General features: G+C 39.0%; 1 protein-coding gene across 7 annotated transcripts in view; it reads right to left on the bottom strand.

The window, feature by feature from the left end:
• Window positions 1–16,261, bottom strand: part of EPHA3 (EPH receptor A3) — a 324,232-nt gene that overhangs the window by 30,596 nt on the left and 277,375 nt on the right. For all 7 annotated transcript variants that reach the window (XM_075908782.1, XM_075908777.1, XM_075908769.1 and 4 more), the window contains 2 exons: window positions 8,375–8,436; window positions 4,869–5,078 (listed from right to left, as the gene is read on the bottom strand). In XM_075908782.1, the coding sequence (XP_075764897.1) occupies window positions 4,869–5,078; window positions 8,375–8,436 (272 nt within the window). The remainder of the gene's footprint in view (window positions 1–4,868; window positions 5,079–8,374; window positions 8,437–16,261) is intronic.

Below are 16,261 nucleotides of genomic sequence, written 5' to 3'. Positions count from 1 at the left end.
CAGCCCAAATGGTTTCAACTTCTGAAAAAGTTTAGAAAAAGAAAAGACTTGGTTATGTTAAAATGGAGATAAAAAAGTGGGCATTCAAATAGCATGGAAACAATAGCAAGGTATAACATATACTACCTTTAGTGCAAGTACAGAATCAAGATAATTCTGATTGGGTCTGGCAGAAATCACCAGATGTTAAAGAGGTAAAAACTAAAATTAGTCTGTGATTAGAAGCTAAGAACGTCATGAAGGGGAAGGACATGCTGACCGATGGGAGGCGGGGGGTGAAGAGGGAAACTGCCCTGGGGCCTAATGATTCAAAAGTGCCCAGGGCTCCCAGCCACTCTTGCCATGGCAGTGGCCAGACCCCTGGGTCCTTTAAATCATTGCTGGAGCCTCATGCGGTACACTTGGTAGTGATGAAGGGCTGCCTGGGGGAGCTAGGCTGAGCCCTGCCTCGCCCCACCCCTTCATTCTTAGATCTTAGGATATAGAGTTAACTCGGAGAAATATACAACTCTTCTGCTCCCCTTCTGAAATACTCAATAGGTTAATAGAGGTCCAAGCATATAAGGAACATAATAAATCTACATAACTTAAAAGCAAGGTATACAGTATACCATTTTTCATTTCTCTAACATAAATGTTCATGATAAGCCAGGTCATAACCATATCAGAGTAGGACTGCCATGTGGGATATTTCAACTGCATGTTGTATGGAAGCTATTACTCACTCAGCACAGTATACGTCAGAGAGTTCTGGCATTAATTTCATATCAAAAGCAACATCACATTTGTTACCTTTCAATGCAGAACTACAAATTCATGCAAAAGAGGAAGTCTAAAATTTAACAAATGTATTTAAAATGGGAAACAATAGAAAATAAAATTGGGAAGCTAGGATAAAACACTTAAAATTAAATATTTTGTGGCAACTGAGCCACCTTTTATATCTAAATTCCACAGAAAATATTGAATTTTTTTTTCAAGAGGAATATTTTAAAATTAAACTGGATCTCTCATATGCAACTTTAAAATCGTCAGAAAATTAAATTACAGAACCCAAGCATTCAGAATTGAAATTGAGTTTATGCAGTGGTCCTGGAAAATACTTCTGCTAAGAGAAGGAATGAGGCTTTCTTAAATAAAAGTGAATCCAAAACTTTTAACAAGGCACTTTAGCTATTTTAGCTAAAAGCATCCACTGACATTGAATGGGTTCTGCTTATAGGACTATAATTTTGACATTTTGTCCTATATCCAGCCATACAAAATCCAGCAACACTGTCCTTTCTGAAATTATAAAAATAGCTCATTATGAATAATTTAGCTGTAACAACAATGAAAAGCAAAGAAATTTTAAACATGTTAACATTTCAGCACCAAAAGCTAAAGATTTTTTTCTTAAAATTGATGCAACATTTTCACATATTTCTATATATTTTAAACAACAAATAAAACAGTACCATTCATTATAGTAAACTGAATTTTGAATATTTATGCACTCATCCATTTTTTGACAAAATATACAAACTACTCTAAAAGTCAGTAAACTGAAAGAGAGCACATAGTAATCACTCAGGTAGAAAGAATACATTTCTCTCTCTCTCTCTCTCTCTCTCTCTCTCTCTCTCTCTCTCTCTTTTAAAGAAATATTTATCAGAGTTGAAGATTACTTGAACACCCACAGAACACAACAGGTTAATTTTTATGATCTACCCACAGCAAAGATGTCATATAACTCATGGATAACCACACATTTTCTATTAGGCTATGAAATATAAAAGAGCATTTGCCAACACACACAATTATTCTGAGAGCCCTTATCACCATTTAATTTTTTAGGATTACAATTAATGTGGTTATAAAAGTGACAAATGTAGGAAGGACACAGATTGATTCCCTGTGGTCTGCTCAGGTCCCTTCATAGTCTTGTGCTGCATTGGCACACTGCACAGACTCATGATGGAACACCACATATACTACATGCTCATGAATAGAGCTCTGCAGAGATACAAAACTTTGTATCTGCATATACATCTGTATTTGCAAAAATGAGGTAGGGATATCTGCATTCACATCTGCATCCGTGCATGCGGATACCTGTTGAATATAAAACAGATATGAGTAGAGCCCTGATAACATGCAGATGTGTACCTTACGGAGCACCTTATGTAACATAAAGTTGGGGCTTCTTACATTCCCTTCCATGAACACAGGCAAAATCCTAGCTAATACTGTTGGGCTATTGTTTGTGTGATTGTTTGTTTGTTTTTTTAATTAAAGGCAACTGGGCAAATTGAAACATGTAAAACCAAATTTATGAATGAAGATACTAATGATGCCTACAGAAATGTGCACTGTAATATCATGTCCACAGACACCAACCAATGGATTCAAAAGGAAAAGGAAAAGGAAAAAAAGTTGTAATCAAGTGAATAAGTAGTTACATGTCTGTGTATTCTTACCTATTGGTGCCCTCTTTTGTCATTTATTTTTCTGAAGACAAAGTACCATTATGTACACTTCTAGCACAGTCTCTTTTTAAATGTAACCAGGAATAAACAACAAGCTAGACTCTCTCTCTCTCTGCCGTGGCATCCTCCTCTTTCTTTGATTTTTAAGTAAAAATGTAAAGTTGAACCCCGGGATTGGAAAATGGGTGCACCACACCTTAAAACACTGACAGCAGTGCATAAAACAAAGTAATCAAGAAAAAAAAAGTGCTATTGTGGGGACTTATGAAGGGACATAGCATAGTGCCATTACAGGCAGTGTCAGAATCACATGAGCAGTCACACGTGTGTGGGAGTATGTCATCATTTTCGTATCTGGCAACATTTTAAGACCAGGGGTGCTTAGTTTCCAGCTATGTCAATGTGAGTTTGACATTGCCATGCTGATGGAAATTTAAAAAAATTCTGAGGGTAACCCACCGGATCTCCTGGTAGTAACATAATGCAGAAGCTCTCCACCCGTTCCTAATCATGGGCCTAGCCTCAAACAAAGCCACAGGCTTATTAATACACTCTATATGATCATATGAAGCAAAAATGAAAAGCACTAGTTCAGCTAATTCAAATGGCTATGTGCTACTATAACCAGTGAATTGAATATATAATATTACAACACCATAGCACACTGTCTTTGCAATTCACCTAAATCTGATTGCCTAAAACATGTGTATTATTTGATGCTATTTATTCTATTTTTACTCTCTGCTTAGCCCACCACACTTTCAACTACACTTTACATTTATTTCTTAGATGTTTTGAAAAATACACAAACTTGAAGTTCAAGGAACCTGTGCAAATATTCATTAATTCACAAGACATACAGATTAAGATCAATGTCCAAAATATAACATCCTCCAAAAATGTCGCAAACGATAACTCTTCCACATGCTAATATAATCCACTTGGTCCACTTTCTCCCCCCAAAAACAACTCCTGAGTAAGTCTATGCTAAGTACAATAGATATTTGCAAAGGAAAGTCAGTTAAGAGCATCACAAAAAAGTAAAAATGTGGTATACTTTCAAAGTGAAAAAAGAACTTCCACTTCAATTCAAGAAAGAAGCCAGCAATAGTTGCAAATGCCGCAGAACTGTGTTTTAGCAAATCTGCAGCTTGGGCATCTAGATCCGATATTTGCTGTTGTGTGCTGGAGCAAAAGTGCTTGTAGTAATCGAAGATTTTGTTTTTAGTCAACTGAGATGAATGATTCTTACAATATCTGACCCGTGAAGCATAAATCTGCCAAATCTAAACACAACCTTCGATTTATTTTGAGTATGTCTGCTATTCAACACACAGCAGCTGCTTCCAGGCCTACATAACCCAATCTAATATTTTGATTTATAATCAGTTAGGAAGTGATTGTCATGGACACTTGACTAGGAAGAAAGGAATCAAGAGAAATGGATTTAAACAAATTAGAAGAATCCCAAAAATGGGATGGCAAAATCCAGACTCATACCGTACAGGGTCATGTTACAAGCGAATCAGTATTGTATTGGACATGAGGACAGTCCAAGAGCCATCTGACTGATCCAGAATAGCATGGTTCTATGGTGGCTGTTGGAGACCTGACCAATTTCCTTAATTAGTAGAATGTGATTCTCCTTTTGCTTTAATGGACATGATAACTAAACCCATTAGGTAGTGTCCTCTTGCATGGACGTGACTCTTTAGATGCCTAGGGGAGGTGGGAATGAGCAAAGACTGAGACCTATGATCTCACTCTGCAAAGCATCCACACAGCACAAGACAGGAGTCAGAATTCTGACTTCAGAGAGACTAACAGCTAATTGGACTGCATTCCTCAATTAAATGTCATGTGCATTGGGGATGTGTCTACATATGCACTAAAAGACTGGTCTAATGTAGTCATTTGTCTAGAGTACATAATATTACATATCTGACAACGCCAGCCTATCCAGGGGGGCCACTGCTTGGGTGGGAAGAGAAAGCCATAGAAGACACACACCTTAAGATTCCGGCATGTCTTTACTCAACTTAAATAGTGCCTTAAAGCTTGTACCCATGCTAGGGGTGTTTGCACCCATGCTAGGGGTACACTACATACCACCATAAGTGAGTGTGTAGCATAGACACACTCACACGATTTCCCACCAACTATAAATGTAGAGTTACAATTTTATACTTGCTCCTTCCTTGACAAACATATAGGAATTGGCTGCAGTGAGCTCACCAGCACGTTTAACCGGCTATTGATCAGATTTTCCCATGCTTTACAGGACAGAATGATCCATGTACCCCTGTTCAGGAGTCTTGAGGTCACATGTGGTCTCAGGTTGCACTTTCAATACTTCAGTTTTATATTACAATTAAGATAGGCATAAACATATGAACTCACTCTAGTTGTGTAAGCAGCTTCTGGGTCATCCTCCAATACACGAGAGAGGCCAAAATCCGAGACTTTGCACACCAGATTACTATTGATGAGAATGTTACGTGCAGCTAGGTCACGATGGACGTAACCCATATCTGACAAGTACTTCATGCCAGATGCTATCCCTCGAAGCATGCCCACAAGCTGGATGACTGTGAACTGAGCATCATGTTTCTGAAAAACACCAGGAACCCATGATTAAGAGACTGACTGTACATGTTTGCCATGCACAGATTTTCCATTGAAGTCAATAGGAGTTGTGCATGGGGAGGGCTTGCAAGATAGAGACCCAAAATAAAAACCAGTCAAGAAAATACTGAAACTAAAGCAGTACAATCTCAGAATTAACTGGAAGCAAACATAGGACAGGCTTTAATTTCAGATAAAATTTAGCAGAGCCTGTTTTTACTGCCACTTGAATTTTAAATTGCCCTTATATAAGATAGGTGCAAATGTAGGAAAAATCCACACTGTATGCCTCCACCAAGGCTAGGAATTTCAAGGAAGCCTACAGGAATTAAACACTGAACTCCTGCTGTTACATCTGTTAGGTACTTTGGAAAACCCCTGTCTAAGTGAGTGCAATAAAGTAAGTTCTATGAATAGAGAAGCAATTTTAAAAACTGCAGATGCTTATGTGACTCAGGAATTGCTAAATATCATCCAAATTGAAATCTGTTCTCCAAAATCTTCCTCAGCTCCAGAATGAAAATCACTATGTCACCATTTTTAGATTGAGAACCAATGTATTCATGCAGTCATCATTTGGCTACCAAAACAGGCAAAAGTTCTCATCTTGCAAGCTCTTGCAAATATGTTTTGCTTGTTAGAAATATTCTTTACATGTTGCTATGTGAATCGACTTATGACCAAAAATAAAGTGTACTCCATGATCAGCTGTCAAACACATTGACTCCCCACTCCTGCAGGCATATCAGTGTGTGTAGCTCCTGTACCCCCATGTGCATGCTTACTACAGAAATGTGTCTCTTCACTCCCACAAGGATAAAGCGTCAGGAATCTGACTGAAAGACAGGGCTCATACGTTTTACTTTGGAGCACTGTTCTCATGGGACTATATTGGCCATGAAAACAATTAGCTGAACATATGGTAGACTTGGCATTGAAGTGGCAGTCAAATGTTTGAAAAGCCCCATGGCATTCACTTTCAGAGTGAGATTCTGAGTGACTGGAAAGTACACAATTGCACAGTTTGCAAATTATGAAACTTGTCTTAACTTTAATGACTTCATAAGTGAAAAATACAAATTTTGTTGCATAAATTAACAAACAGAAATCAATAAACAATTGCTGAAACACAGTCCACCAATGAATTGGTTAAATTACATTAAGAAATGAGCTAAGACATGATGTAATTGGCCAGATCAGGGTCTGAACAGTAGGCAGGCTCCATTATTTATTTTTTATAGTACCCCATAGGTTGTTAGCCAATGCACAGGGAACACAAAGACAGGTCTCTGCTCTGAAGAGCTCACATTATGAATCATGGACCCATCAGGCAAATATAAAATACCCCAGAGATGGGAACAAAGACAAGTATTATTAGAAATACGAATCTAGTGGTTCCCTGTTTTTATGTGGGAATCTGTATGAGCAATTTGAGCTTTTTTTTTTAATTTAAATATTGTAGGGAAGACGTTTTTGGGAGGGACTGAAATGGGATGAAGATGTGATGTTGCTAAACTGTTTGGCATAAAGGGACAGCATGGAGGAAGACAGTGAAATGCACGTGAAAGAAGAGACACGGAAGTTAAAAAGGCAAGGTTTGCTGGTGGAGCAGACAACATGGATAAGAATACAGCGGCTGCAATTGGATGATGCTGGGCCCCGAAAGCAAAGAAAAGTTTAAATCTGATGTGTGGTACAAAGGGACACAAGGGAAATGGTATGACATTGTAATACATATAAAGTGATCATCATTATGAAGTCTGCATCTGAAAAAAGAGAAATAATGGATACCAATTTATGGCACTAGGCATGGTTAATATTTTTTTGTGAAAATATTAGGCTAAAGAGGTATTTAGGTGGGGAATGCAAGTACCTGTGCTTTCCTGAAATGTTTCAAAACTGGTCCTGGCCAGTTCACAGTGATTCAAGGGATTAAGGAATTGAGCACACCCCTCATTTAGCTAGTACATAGGAACAGCACTACTATCTTCTTTCCTTTGCAGTTTTAACTTTGTTACCTTCTGGATATGTATTGTTATGCCGTCTTTCATCACCAGACTGCATATTATGGTTTCTGACAGAACTTTGCCTCTCATTCAGGGAAAGATCTAAAACCTGCTGAAAATGAGTGGGATTTCTGCTATCAATTTCAATGGGCTGTGGATTAGGTTTTTTCGGGGATACTGTGGAACACTGACCAAATTAATAAAGAAAATGTGATCTGTTCAGTGATAAATTTATTATAGAACACCAGAGTAAAATCACTGTATTATATGTAACAAATACTTGACTCAGCGTGTATGTGTATATCAGAGCAGTCATTGGTCTTGTAGCCTTGAATGACTGAATCAGAGATAAAACTCCTGTGACCAAAGAATTTTCAAGGATGTTTATCCTTATCAAAAGTATATAATTCAGAAGAAGATTGTTAAGACAATATTTATATGCATTTTATATGATTCAGCAGACACCATAACATATATAGTATATACAGAAACAAGAGCTGATAATATATCTCCTTTTGGGGTATAATGTCTATTTCAGTGTATGAATTTGAGGGATAGTATCATTCAAGCATGACAGAACCAAAGCAAGGTTTATAGCCAGAACTGAGGTCACCCTAGCAAATGAAAATAAAACTGGTGCTTCTCCCCAGGCGGGAGTTTACTTCTGGCACACTAATTGTTTTGCCTCGTGTAAATCTTGGTAACATGGGGAGGGTTCAGGTTTTGTTAGGCCCATTACCAGCTTTAAAAGGGAAGGAGAATAAAGTAAGCAAAACATTGCAAGAGTGTGGAAAGAGGATGTGCTAATAGAGCTTGGCAACATAAAATTTCTACACCTCATGGTGAGAGGTTATTCTTTAAACATCTTGCATTTAAATTCTTGGCTCAGCATATTAGTTTACCATTATTTGGATAATGCTTGGTATGATGTATAGGCTACCTACCAATATCAGCAAGCATCAGTGCATTAAAGCTATTAATTTAGTCCTCATAAAAACAGTTTACAGTTGTAATTGCTAGTAAATCATTCTTTTCCCACAGCTGGAATGTACTAAATAACATTTCTGCTTTTTTTCAATTAATCCCCAAACAAATCTGATTGCAAAGGGTTCACACAGAATGCTAGATTTCAATGACAACACACTCTAAAATGAAAGAAACAATGGAAGATAAAACATGGGACAAGAGTTCATGGTGATTTAAGAATAACCCAACAGCCAGGACAAATCTGATGACAGGAGGAGATCCATACTGGGTCATCAACTTTGTACTTACTCGGAGGAAGCTGTCCAAAGAACCATTCTCCATATACTCTGTAACAATCATAACAGGTTTACCTGAAAACACATTAAAAGCACCACGTAAGCATTTAAAGAGAAATACAAAATTCATAATAAATGAAAATGGTTTATGTATATTTAAGAAACTGGCTTCCAAATTCCTCTGCCTCTAAATACTAATTACTTTTAAAAATATAAATGAAGAAGAAGAAGAAGAAAAAAAGAAACACAAAGAGAGGAAGGTTCATGAGACATTTGCAACTCTGGTAAACAGTAAATGAAACTCCATTGGAAACATTCGAAATCCACCACCTTTACCAGGGCTCAGTCTAGGCCCATTTGATTTTAACATGTGCAAAAAAAGAAGATGTAAGCACTTGTATTTCTGTCTTGCATTATCACTACACTGTAGTCACACCCACTGATTGTGAACCCATAATAGGTGCTCACATGGTACTGAGTGGTAAAAAGGAACAGATATTGAAGCACACAAGAGGGATGCTCCTGAATGGGGGCACCACTAATATTTTGTTCTGTTTTCTCTTTGATAACACACTAGCTATATCTTTCCCCCTATACACTACAGGGTGGAGTCTCTGATCAGCAAAGTCATAAAGTGACAGGAGAAGGGTCATAGAGAATCCTCCCTGTGCATGGAAACTCTCAGCCAATGCACAGGTTTCTGCACCAACTCCCTTTCTACCCCTCACCCCACAGTAAGAGGAGGAAATGGGGCAAGGCAGGGTGTGAAGGCCCCAGTGGAGCTCTACTTTGATCCATCTGCCACTGATATAAATTATAGTTGTTCCCCTGTAAGTCTAATTTGCACCAGGCCTGGGTAGCTTAGGATCAGGGCACCGCAACCAGGTCCCTGTTTTCTCTCCCTTGGCTTTGAAGTGGGCTTGCATGTGACTGAAAATCTGGCCCTATATTTTACTTTGTATTATAGCAAGGTACTCTGCAAAAAAAAAAAAAAAAAAAAAAAAAAAAAAAACACCCCACACTCATGCTGCTGACTGCTTCCAGGGGATAACATTTTGAGTCTCTGTGCTCAACTCTAGTCTGAATTATGAGCTGGGAACCTGAAAAGCCACTAACTAATCCATTTAGCAACCCACGTAGCTTCCTAGGGGAAAATCACCCTTTCCCCTGTTCCTTAGAGTATTTTTTTATAGAGCAAACGATGCAACACTCAATGCATAGATTAGACTATAATACATTAAAGAGCTTTAATTATTAACAACTGTACCACAGTGGCACATAATTTATCTAGACAATGCACTTTGTGTACAAGTTCTGAACTTGTAAAATAAGCCACTGACAACATGTGCAAAGTATTCCTTGTTCTACTCACAAAACCATTGTTAAATGATATCTTTAACACTGTTACCCTTTATACATGGTGATACAGTTTGAATCTAAGGAGTGTGACACATGAGATAAGTAACAATTACCATAAATACAGCACTAGGGTGAGCGTTTAGCAAGGTAAGTAAGCATATGACTAATTCAAAGTTTGAAAGTATTCCCCATTAGCTTCAATGAGATTATTTTGTAATCAGGATAGACATGTGCATAAGCACCTTGCTCACCTGTGGCCTAAGCTAACCAGCGTTATGAGCAGACACCAAGTTCCTTTGTATTAAAAACCAAACAAAAGCAAGGCGATGTTTTTACTAAGCCCAGACATTCTAAAAATCACGAGTCAGGTCTCCCAAAATGCTGGGTGCATTTTTAAAAAATAGATTATTTCTAGTTGCTTTCTGGCTTCTGAACCATTACAGCGCACACTGGTCACTCTTTCAAATTCTCTCTGGTGGAACTGCAGTAGAACCTTTTTTAAACACCATGAAAGCTGAGACTCTCATCGAATCCACTGACTGCAGAAGCTGAGGTTTAAAGGAAAAACTTGAATTATCACAAGAGTTGTGACAAAAATCATGAGACTCAGCAACGCTGATGTTGCTGCGCCCAACTATAGGGGGCAGAGGTATAGCAAGAGCAAGCGAGTTGTCTAAGATCATGCTGGAAGCAAATCAAAGCTGTGTCTCCTATGTTCTAGGCTAATGCCCCAACCAAAAGTCCATCCATCCCTTCCTCATATCAGTCTATGAATGTCATTGTTTAATAATGTTTTCCAAAGTTCGCTTTATCTGCTTTTCTTCCTGTGGAAAAAATGAAATTGGGCAATGTAGGTATTTAGGGAGGTGTACTGTTAAGTCCTGAAAGAAGACATGGATGTTTAAAAGCATGACAACAGCTTGCATTGTATTCCCAACCATAGAGCAGCTTCCAAGGGCTTGTTTCTCTTTGGGACTAATGTGCACTAGCATTTGTGTAGTAGCAAGTCCTTGTAGATTCTGCTTGTGCACCTTAAACCCTAGTAAAGAACTTTTAATGCAGTGCTAGTTGAAAGAACACTAAGTTCAAGTGCACTAGGGAAACTTGAAGGTGCACCAGCAGGGTCTCTAAACCCAATGAATGTTTAGAAACCTCACAATGTGGGTAAGTCCTCAAGGAAGGCAATGGCTCAACCCTCAAATTGTTATCTACCACAGTTAAGTGCATGAGAATCACAAAGAGAAAGTAGCAAAAAACTTTTCACTGAATTGTTTTGTGTCCCCCCCCCCCCCCCCCAGCAAACCCAATTGGCTTTTCCACAAAATTAGATTTTGTAGAAATTGTTTTAAAATGTTTGGTGGGAATAATCAAATTGAAACCAAATCAAAATATTTCATTTGGGGTCAGTTCAACAATAATCTGGGTCCTCCAGAGCCATCACAGAGGTTTGTAGGCATTATAACTTGGGGGCTTTGTACCTTTGTTCCCCTCTATGACCTGTGCTCCCTGTCCAGAATACATTGCATGCATAATGGCAATCATATGACAATGGTGCAACTAGAGCCAGATTAAGAAAAGGGCTTTAGGGGCTGAAGCCCAGGACCCTCAGCTAGAGGGAGGCCCCACGGAAAGATCTCCAGGATGCTGAAAGGCCAGATTTATTTGCAAAGCACCACTAGCATTCCAGCCCTGCCTGTTTGGGTAGGCAGTTGCACTGCCTTTCCTCCCTGCATCCCAACTGGCCTGGAACCATGTTGCTGCGAGCACCAGGGGCAGTTCCATCCCCACACTGCCCTTGCCTGCAGGCTCTATTTGGTGGGGAGTTACAGACAATGGGAACCGTGAGGGGCAGTGACTGCAGGGCCCCATGGACCACAATGAGCCACCTGCTTCAGCCACACAAAAGGGGGGCTGCCAAAGGTAAGGGCCCTGCACACCAACACTTTGCCCTAACCTGAGCCCCCTCCAGCACCCTAGCTCCTGCTCAGAACCTGTACTTTCACCCCCTGCCTCCGCCTTTAGCCTCTTCCTGCACCCTAAGGCAATAACTCCCTCACAGAGGTCTGGACCCAACATGCCAACCCTGAGCCTGCTCCAGCACTCTAACTCCCACCCAGATCTTGCACCTCTACCCCAGTTTCCTTCAATGAGCCTGTTCCCACATTCTAAACCCCTTAGCTCCAGACTGGAGCCCCCTTCTGCACCCCAGATGACTTATCCCCACTCCCACCCCCAAAGCATCCACCCCTAGTGGGAGCCCTCACCCCTCCTGCCTCAACCCACAGCCCCCTCCCACACTCTGTGAACCCCTCATTTTAGCCCCATCCCAGAGCCTAGGGGGCCCCACAAACTTTAATCCACCCCTGAGCATAACAAGACAGAGATAATTTGTCTCCCCATATCTCTTGCAATAAAGGGTAGACAAAATCTGTGTCCCTGAAACTTTGACCTTTTACTCAATTATTCGGCAGACCTTCCAGCCTGTTGAAGAAAGAGAAGAATTCAACCTCTTCAGCAACCTTCTATTGATTGTTTGCAGTCAGGTTTTCAGGCAAGGTACAGCAAGACAAAGAGAGACTACTTATGCTAAAAGCAAATAGTGTCTGTTTCCATAAACTATCAGTAACACTTTGCTATTAGTATTTCCAATAACAACTATCCTTACAAATTCTAAAATGCAGTTTAGTATCATAACTGAGCTATCCACAAAGTTTATAGGATAATTCATGCTCTGACAAAACTGAAGTATTGTATCACTGTCAAATACTTGGTTACCATACAAATTTCTATTTAAAGATGTGTCAGAAGTCTGAGATTAGTTAGGGCAAAAAGGAAAACCTTTCAAATTATTAAAATAACATCTCCCTCTCTTATTTGTCCTCCCATATGCTGAGTGTTCTGAGTGCAGGTTTTCACCCACATTCTGTTGGAAATGTACATGTAATCAGAAACATATGCGCCAAAGAAAAGCTGTGTACTTTCAAAGGAACATTCTGCATTCATTTATCAAAAGGCAGCCATTTATACACGATAACAACTTGTGTCAACAGTGTTTCAAAAATTTATTATACTAACAGGCTACAAATTGCTGTAAATTATTAGTAAACTAAGGAGAACATGTGTGCTGGCTATTAAGACTACTGCCTATAGGGCACCCTTGAGACCAGAGTAGAAGGAAAGTTCTGAACAGAGACAAATATGAAACAGGGGAATAGTTCAGAGCTGGAACAAAGAATCAAGATCTTATTTAGCTAATGCACCTCAGCACATCTCCAGTGTATTGTAAGGCATGTTGCACCATGCTAGATTTCAAGCAGTCACTTTTAGCTATGGTAATCATTGTAAATTGCTAGGTGTTGCTTCAAAGGTTATGATCAGTACAAAAAGTCAATTCATTGCTCTAGACCATATATCAAAAGTAATTTGGTTAATGAAGAAAGGGGCGCATTGTCTCATGTTATATATGTTTATCTTATTATATATATTGGGAACGATCCCATAAATTCTCCACAAATGGACTCTTCACTGATTGTATATAAATGCTCATTCAATGCCCGAAAAGTGCCTACGACATTGTTAAGTGCTATATATCTGCTATTAAATAATGATTAGTCAGTATTACAAAATTGTAATTTAAATGTATCTGCCCAGGACAATATGTACTAATCTAGGCAGAAACAGCGTCTTCTTTAAGTATCTTAAACGACAAGTTATAAATCAAGAAAATAAGGCCTCTGGATGAATAATTGAATTGTGCATGCACATGTGCACGTGTGTGTTCTACCACCTTGTTGACTGATTATTAATGAAAAAAACGGACTTCATTTGCCCATCAAAAAAAAAAAAATCACTCCACCAGAATGGATGTGAAGTATTTTATAAGTCTTCCAAAATACTTTTAAGGTATTTATAAGCACGGAGAACTGGAAGTTTCCCAATTTATAATTTCACTGTTCTAGAACTCTGATGATTTAAAAGGAGAGAGGAGACTAAATTTTGGTTTCTCAGATTAAATGTGACCATCTATATCACACACCTTTGATGTTCAATAGCTGCTACTGAAATAGTTAATAGCCTATTGTGAATAAACCAAGAATTTAACTGACTAAAGGATTTGCAGAAACCCACTTGTATAAGAGCACAGCAAGGGCTTGCATGTTCAAAAGCTTCAGAGGTGTAGCCAAGTTAGTCTGTAACAGGAAACACTCAATAAACCACAAATAGTCAATCATAGAATCATAGAACTGGAAGAGACCTCAGAAGGTCATTAAGTCCAGCCCCCTGCTCTAGGCAGGACCAATTCCAACTAGTACCTTAAAGCACTAGGACCAATCAAGTAGCACCTTAAAGACTAACAAAATGTGTAGATGGTATCATGAACTCATGATACCATCTATACGTTTTGTTAGTCTTTAAGGTGCTACTTGACTATTTGTTGTTTTTTAAGCAAAGCAAGAGTTAGCTGTTCAAAGTGAGCATCTGCAGCACACATACAGTTAGAAACACACAAAATTGTGTGTGCAAAGAAAAAAATATTTTCAGCAATGCCGCGAGAATCTTTAGTGCAATTGATTGTAAGGTATTTTCTCTGCTCTGTCATGTGCAGAAAACTATCCTCAGTATTTCAAGAAATTTGGGGAATTCAAAATTTAACTTTATAGAGTAGCTTATTAGACATAAGCATGAGATACATGGAATTTATACAGGCAGATCTGACAGCCTTTTCAGACTTAATTATTTGTCATCTTAGGAGATAAAGCTTGTTTGACAGATCAGTCCCACCAGATATGACATTTCTAGATTACTATGAAAATTAGCTATTATATTTTACATGGTTTTACATAGTTTTATACTGTTTATTTTTAGACACTCCATTTCTCAGTTATTTGATTGCCTATGGGTTAAAGGCTACACTTATGGCAGTATTTAGAATATGTACACTGCACGCCCCATCTATCATGGGCATAAATAGTGGTGTAGATTCTGGAATGCCTTTACTTGCCTAGTGGTGAGGCAGTGCCTTGGCAAGTAAAGGCATTCCATAGCCTTTGGAACAGTGCCCTTCATGGCTCTTTTAAACACCCAAGCAGCACTCTTCGGGTAGATCTAAACTACAAAGATCTTTTGAAAGAGGATATGCAAATTTTGTGGGGATTTATATATCTTCTTCCGATTGCATTTTTGAAAGAGGATCTTTCGAAAATGAAAGTAGTCTAGATGCAGGGTTTTTTTGAAAAAAGTCCCACCCCTTTTTCAAAAAAACCCGCTCTTCCTAAAAAAGGAAGTTTATTAAATTCTTTTGAAAAAGGATTTTTTTTTCCAAAACCCGCCCCCCGTGTCTAGATAACTTTCATTTTCAGACTGTCAGGGGAAGGCAGTGGGAGAATGCTCCATTACAAGAGACTTCCCGCTACCACCTCTTCCAGAGCCTTTCACTACTACTGTTTGTAGCCACATACCAGTGTGGATGTGGCCTACTTTCCACTGAAGAGTGTAGCCATTGCTACCAGTACACAAGGGCCTAGTTCTGAGCATGAAGCAGTGTAAATCTACTCTGCACTAAGGGTTGCATAGTGTGCTTTGATCTATCCAGCTCTGAAACAGGAGTAAGGCAAAGGACTCCAGGGAATGCTGAGTGTGCTGTAGCTTGGTCCACACAGACATGCGACAAGCTACGGAGGGGAAGATCTGCATTCCAGCTTGCCACCAACTATGTGTTTGTGTAGACAAGCCCTTTGTTCCAGTGAGTTGAGAACTTCTGGAGTTTGCCTTTACTTGTTTCAGAAACATCACCCAAGCAGTTTCGGTAACAAAAGAAAAATTTACTAAAACAAGTATACAGCCAATTGTATCATTTTACATTGGAAGAATCCCCTCCCCCGAGCTCTAAGCAAAGCTACTCACTGACAGTAAAAAAGTTGCTCCTTCCTTTTATTGACTGATGTCTATGGAATGAAATAGGGAAGGGTAATGTTTCTGTACCATTTTCAGATTAAATCACAGAGTGGGTGTACACTTTACTGTTAAAATCTATAGGTTTTAAAGGGTAATTAATAGCAATCCCTTGAGGTGTTATGCCCATCAACTCCTAAAGGATTTTTCCACGAGGTGAATCTCGTATAATATTTCCAGTTACAAAAAGTGACACTGGAGTAGCCGTATTTAGTTTTAACAGCCTAAAAACGAAACCAAAATTGGTATATTTATCTCTCCCATCTTTCCTCTTTCCCCTTCATTTCTTGTTTGAAGGTCTCTGGAACGTGTCTAAAACATGGTTTAAACACCTTCAGCAGCCACCTATGGAGATCCATATTGAATGGGCAAAGGAAGGCAGGACCAAAGCGTGTGTTCTTTGGCAAGTCAGGGAAAAGCACTCCAAGCCTTTAAAGTATAGTACAACTGAGGAGAAAGAGAACAGCAGGGCAGTGCTCACACCTGTTCCTGATTACTAAGCAACCAATCCTATCTTCCTGTCTTTATACCTCTTCGTTCTGACCTTTAGTTCAGTCAGTAACAGGAAAAAAATGTGGCTGTATCTCAC

This window comes from Pelodiscus sinensis, chromosome 1 (genome assembly GCF_049634645.1).
Source record: "Pelodiscus sinensis isolate JC-2024 chromosome 1, ASM4963464v1, whole genome shotgun sequence".
Taxonomy (NCBI): domain Eukaryota; kingdom Metazoa; phylum Chordata; order Testudines; family Trionychidae; genus Pelodiscus; species Pelodiscus sinensis.
Note: the sequence above shows the minus strand (reverse complement) of the source record. Positions and strands in the feature narration are given on the sequence as shown.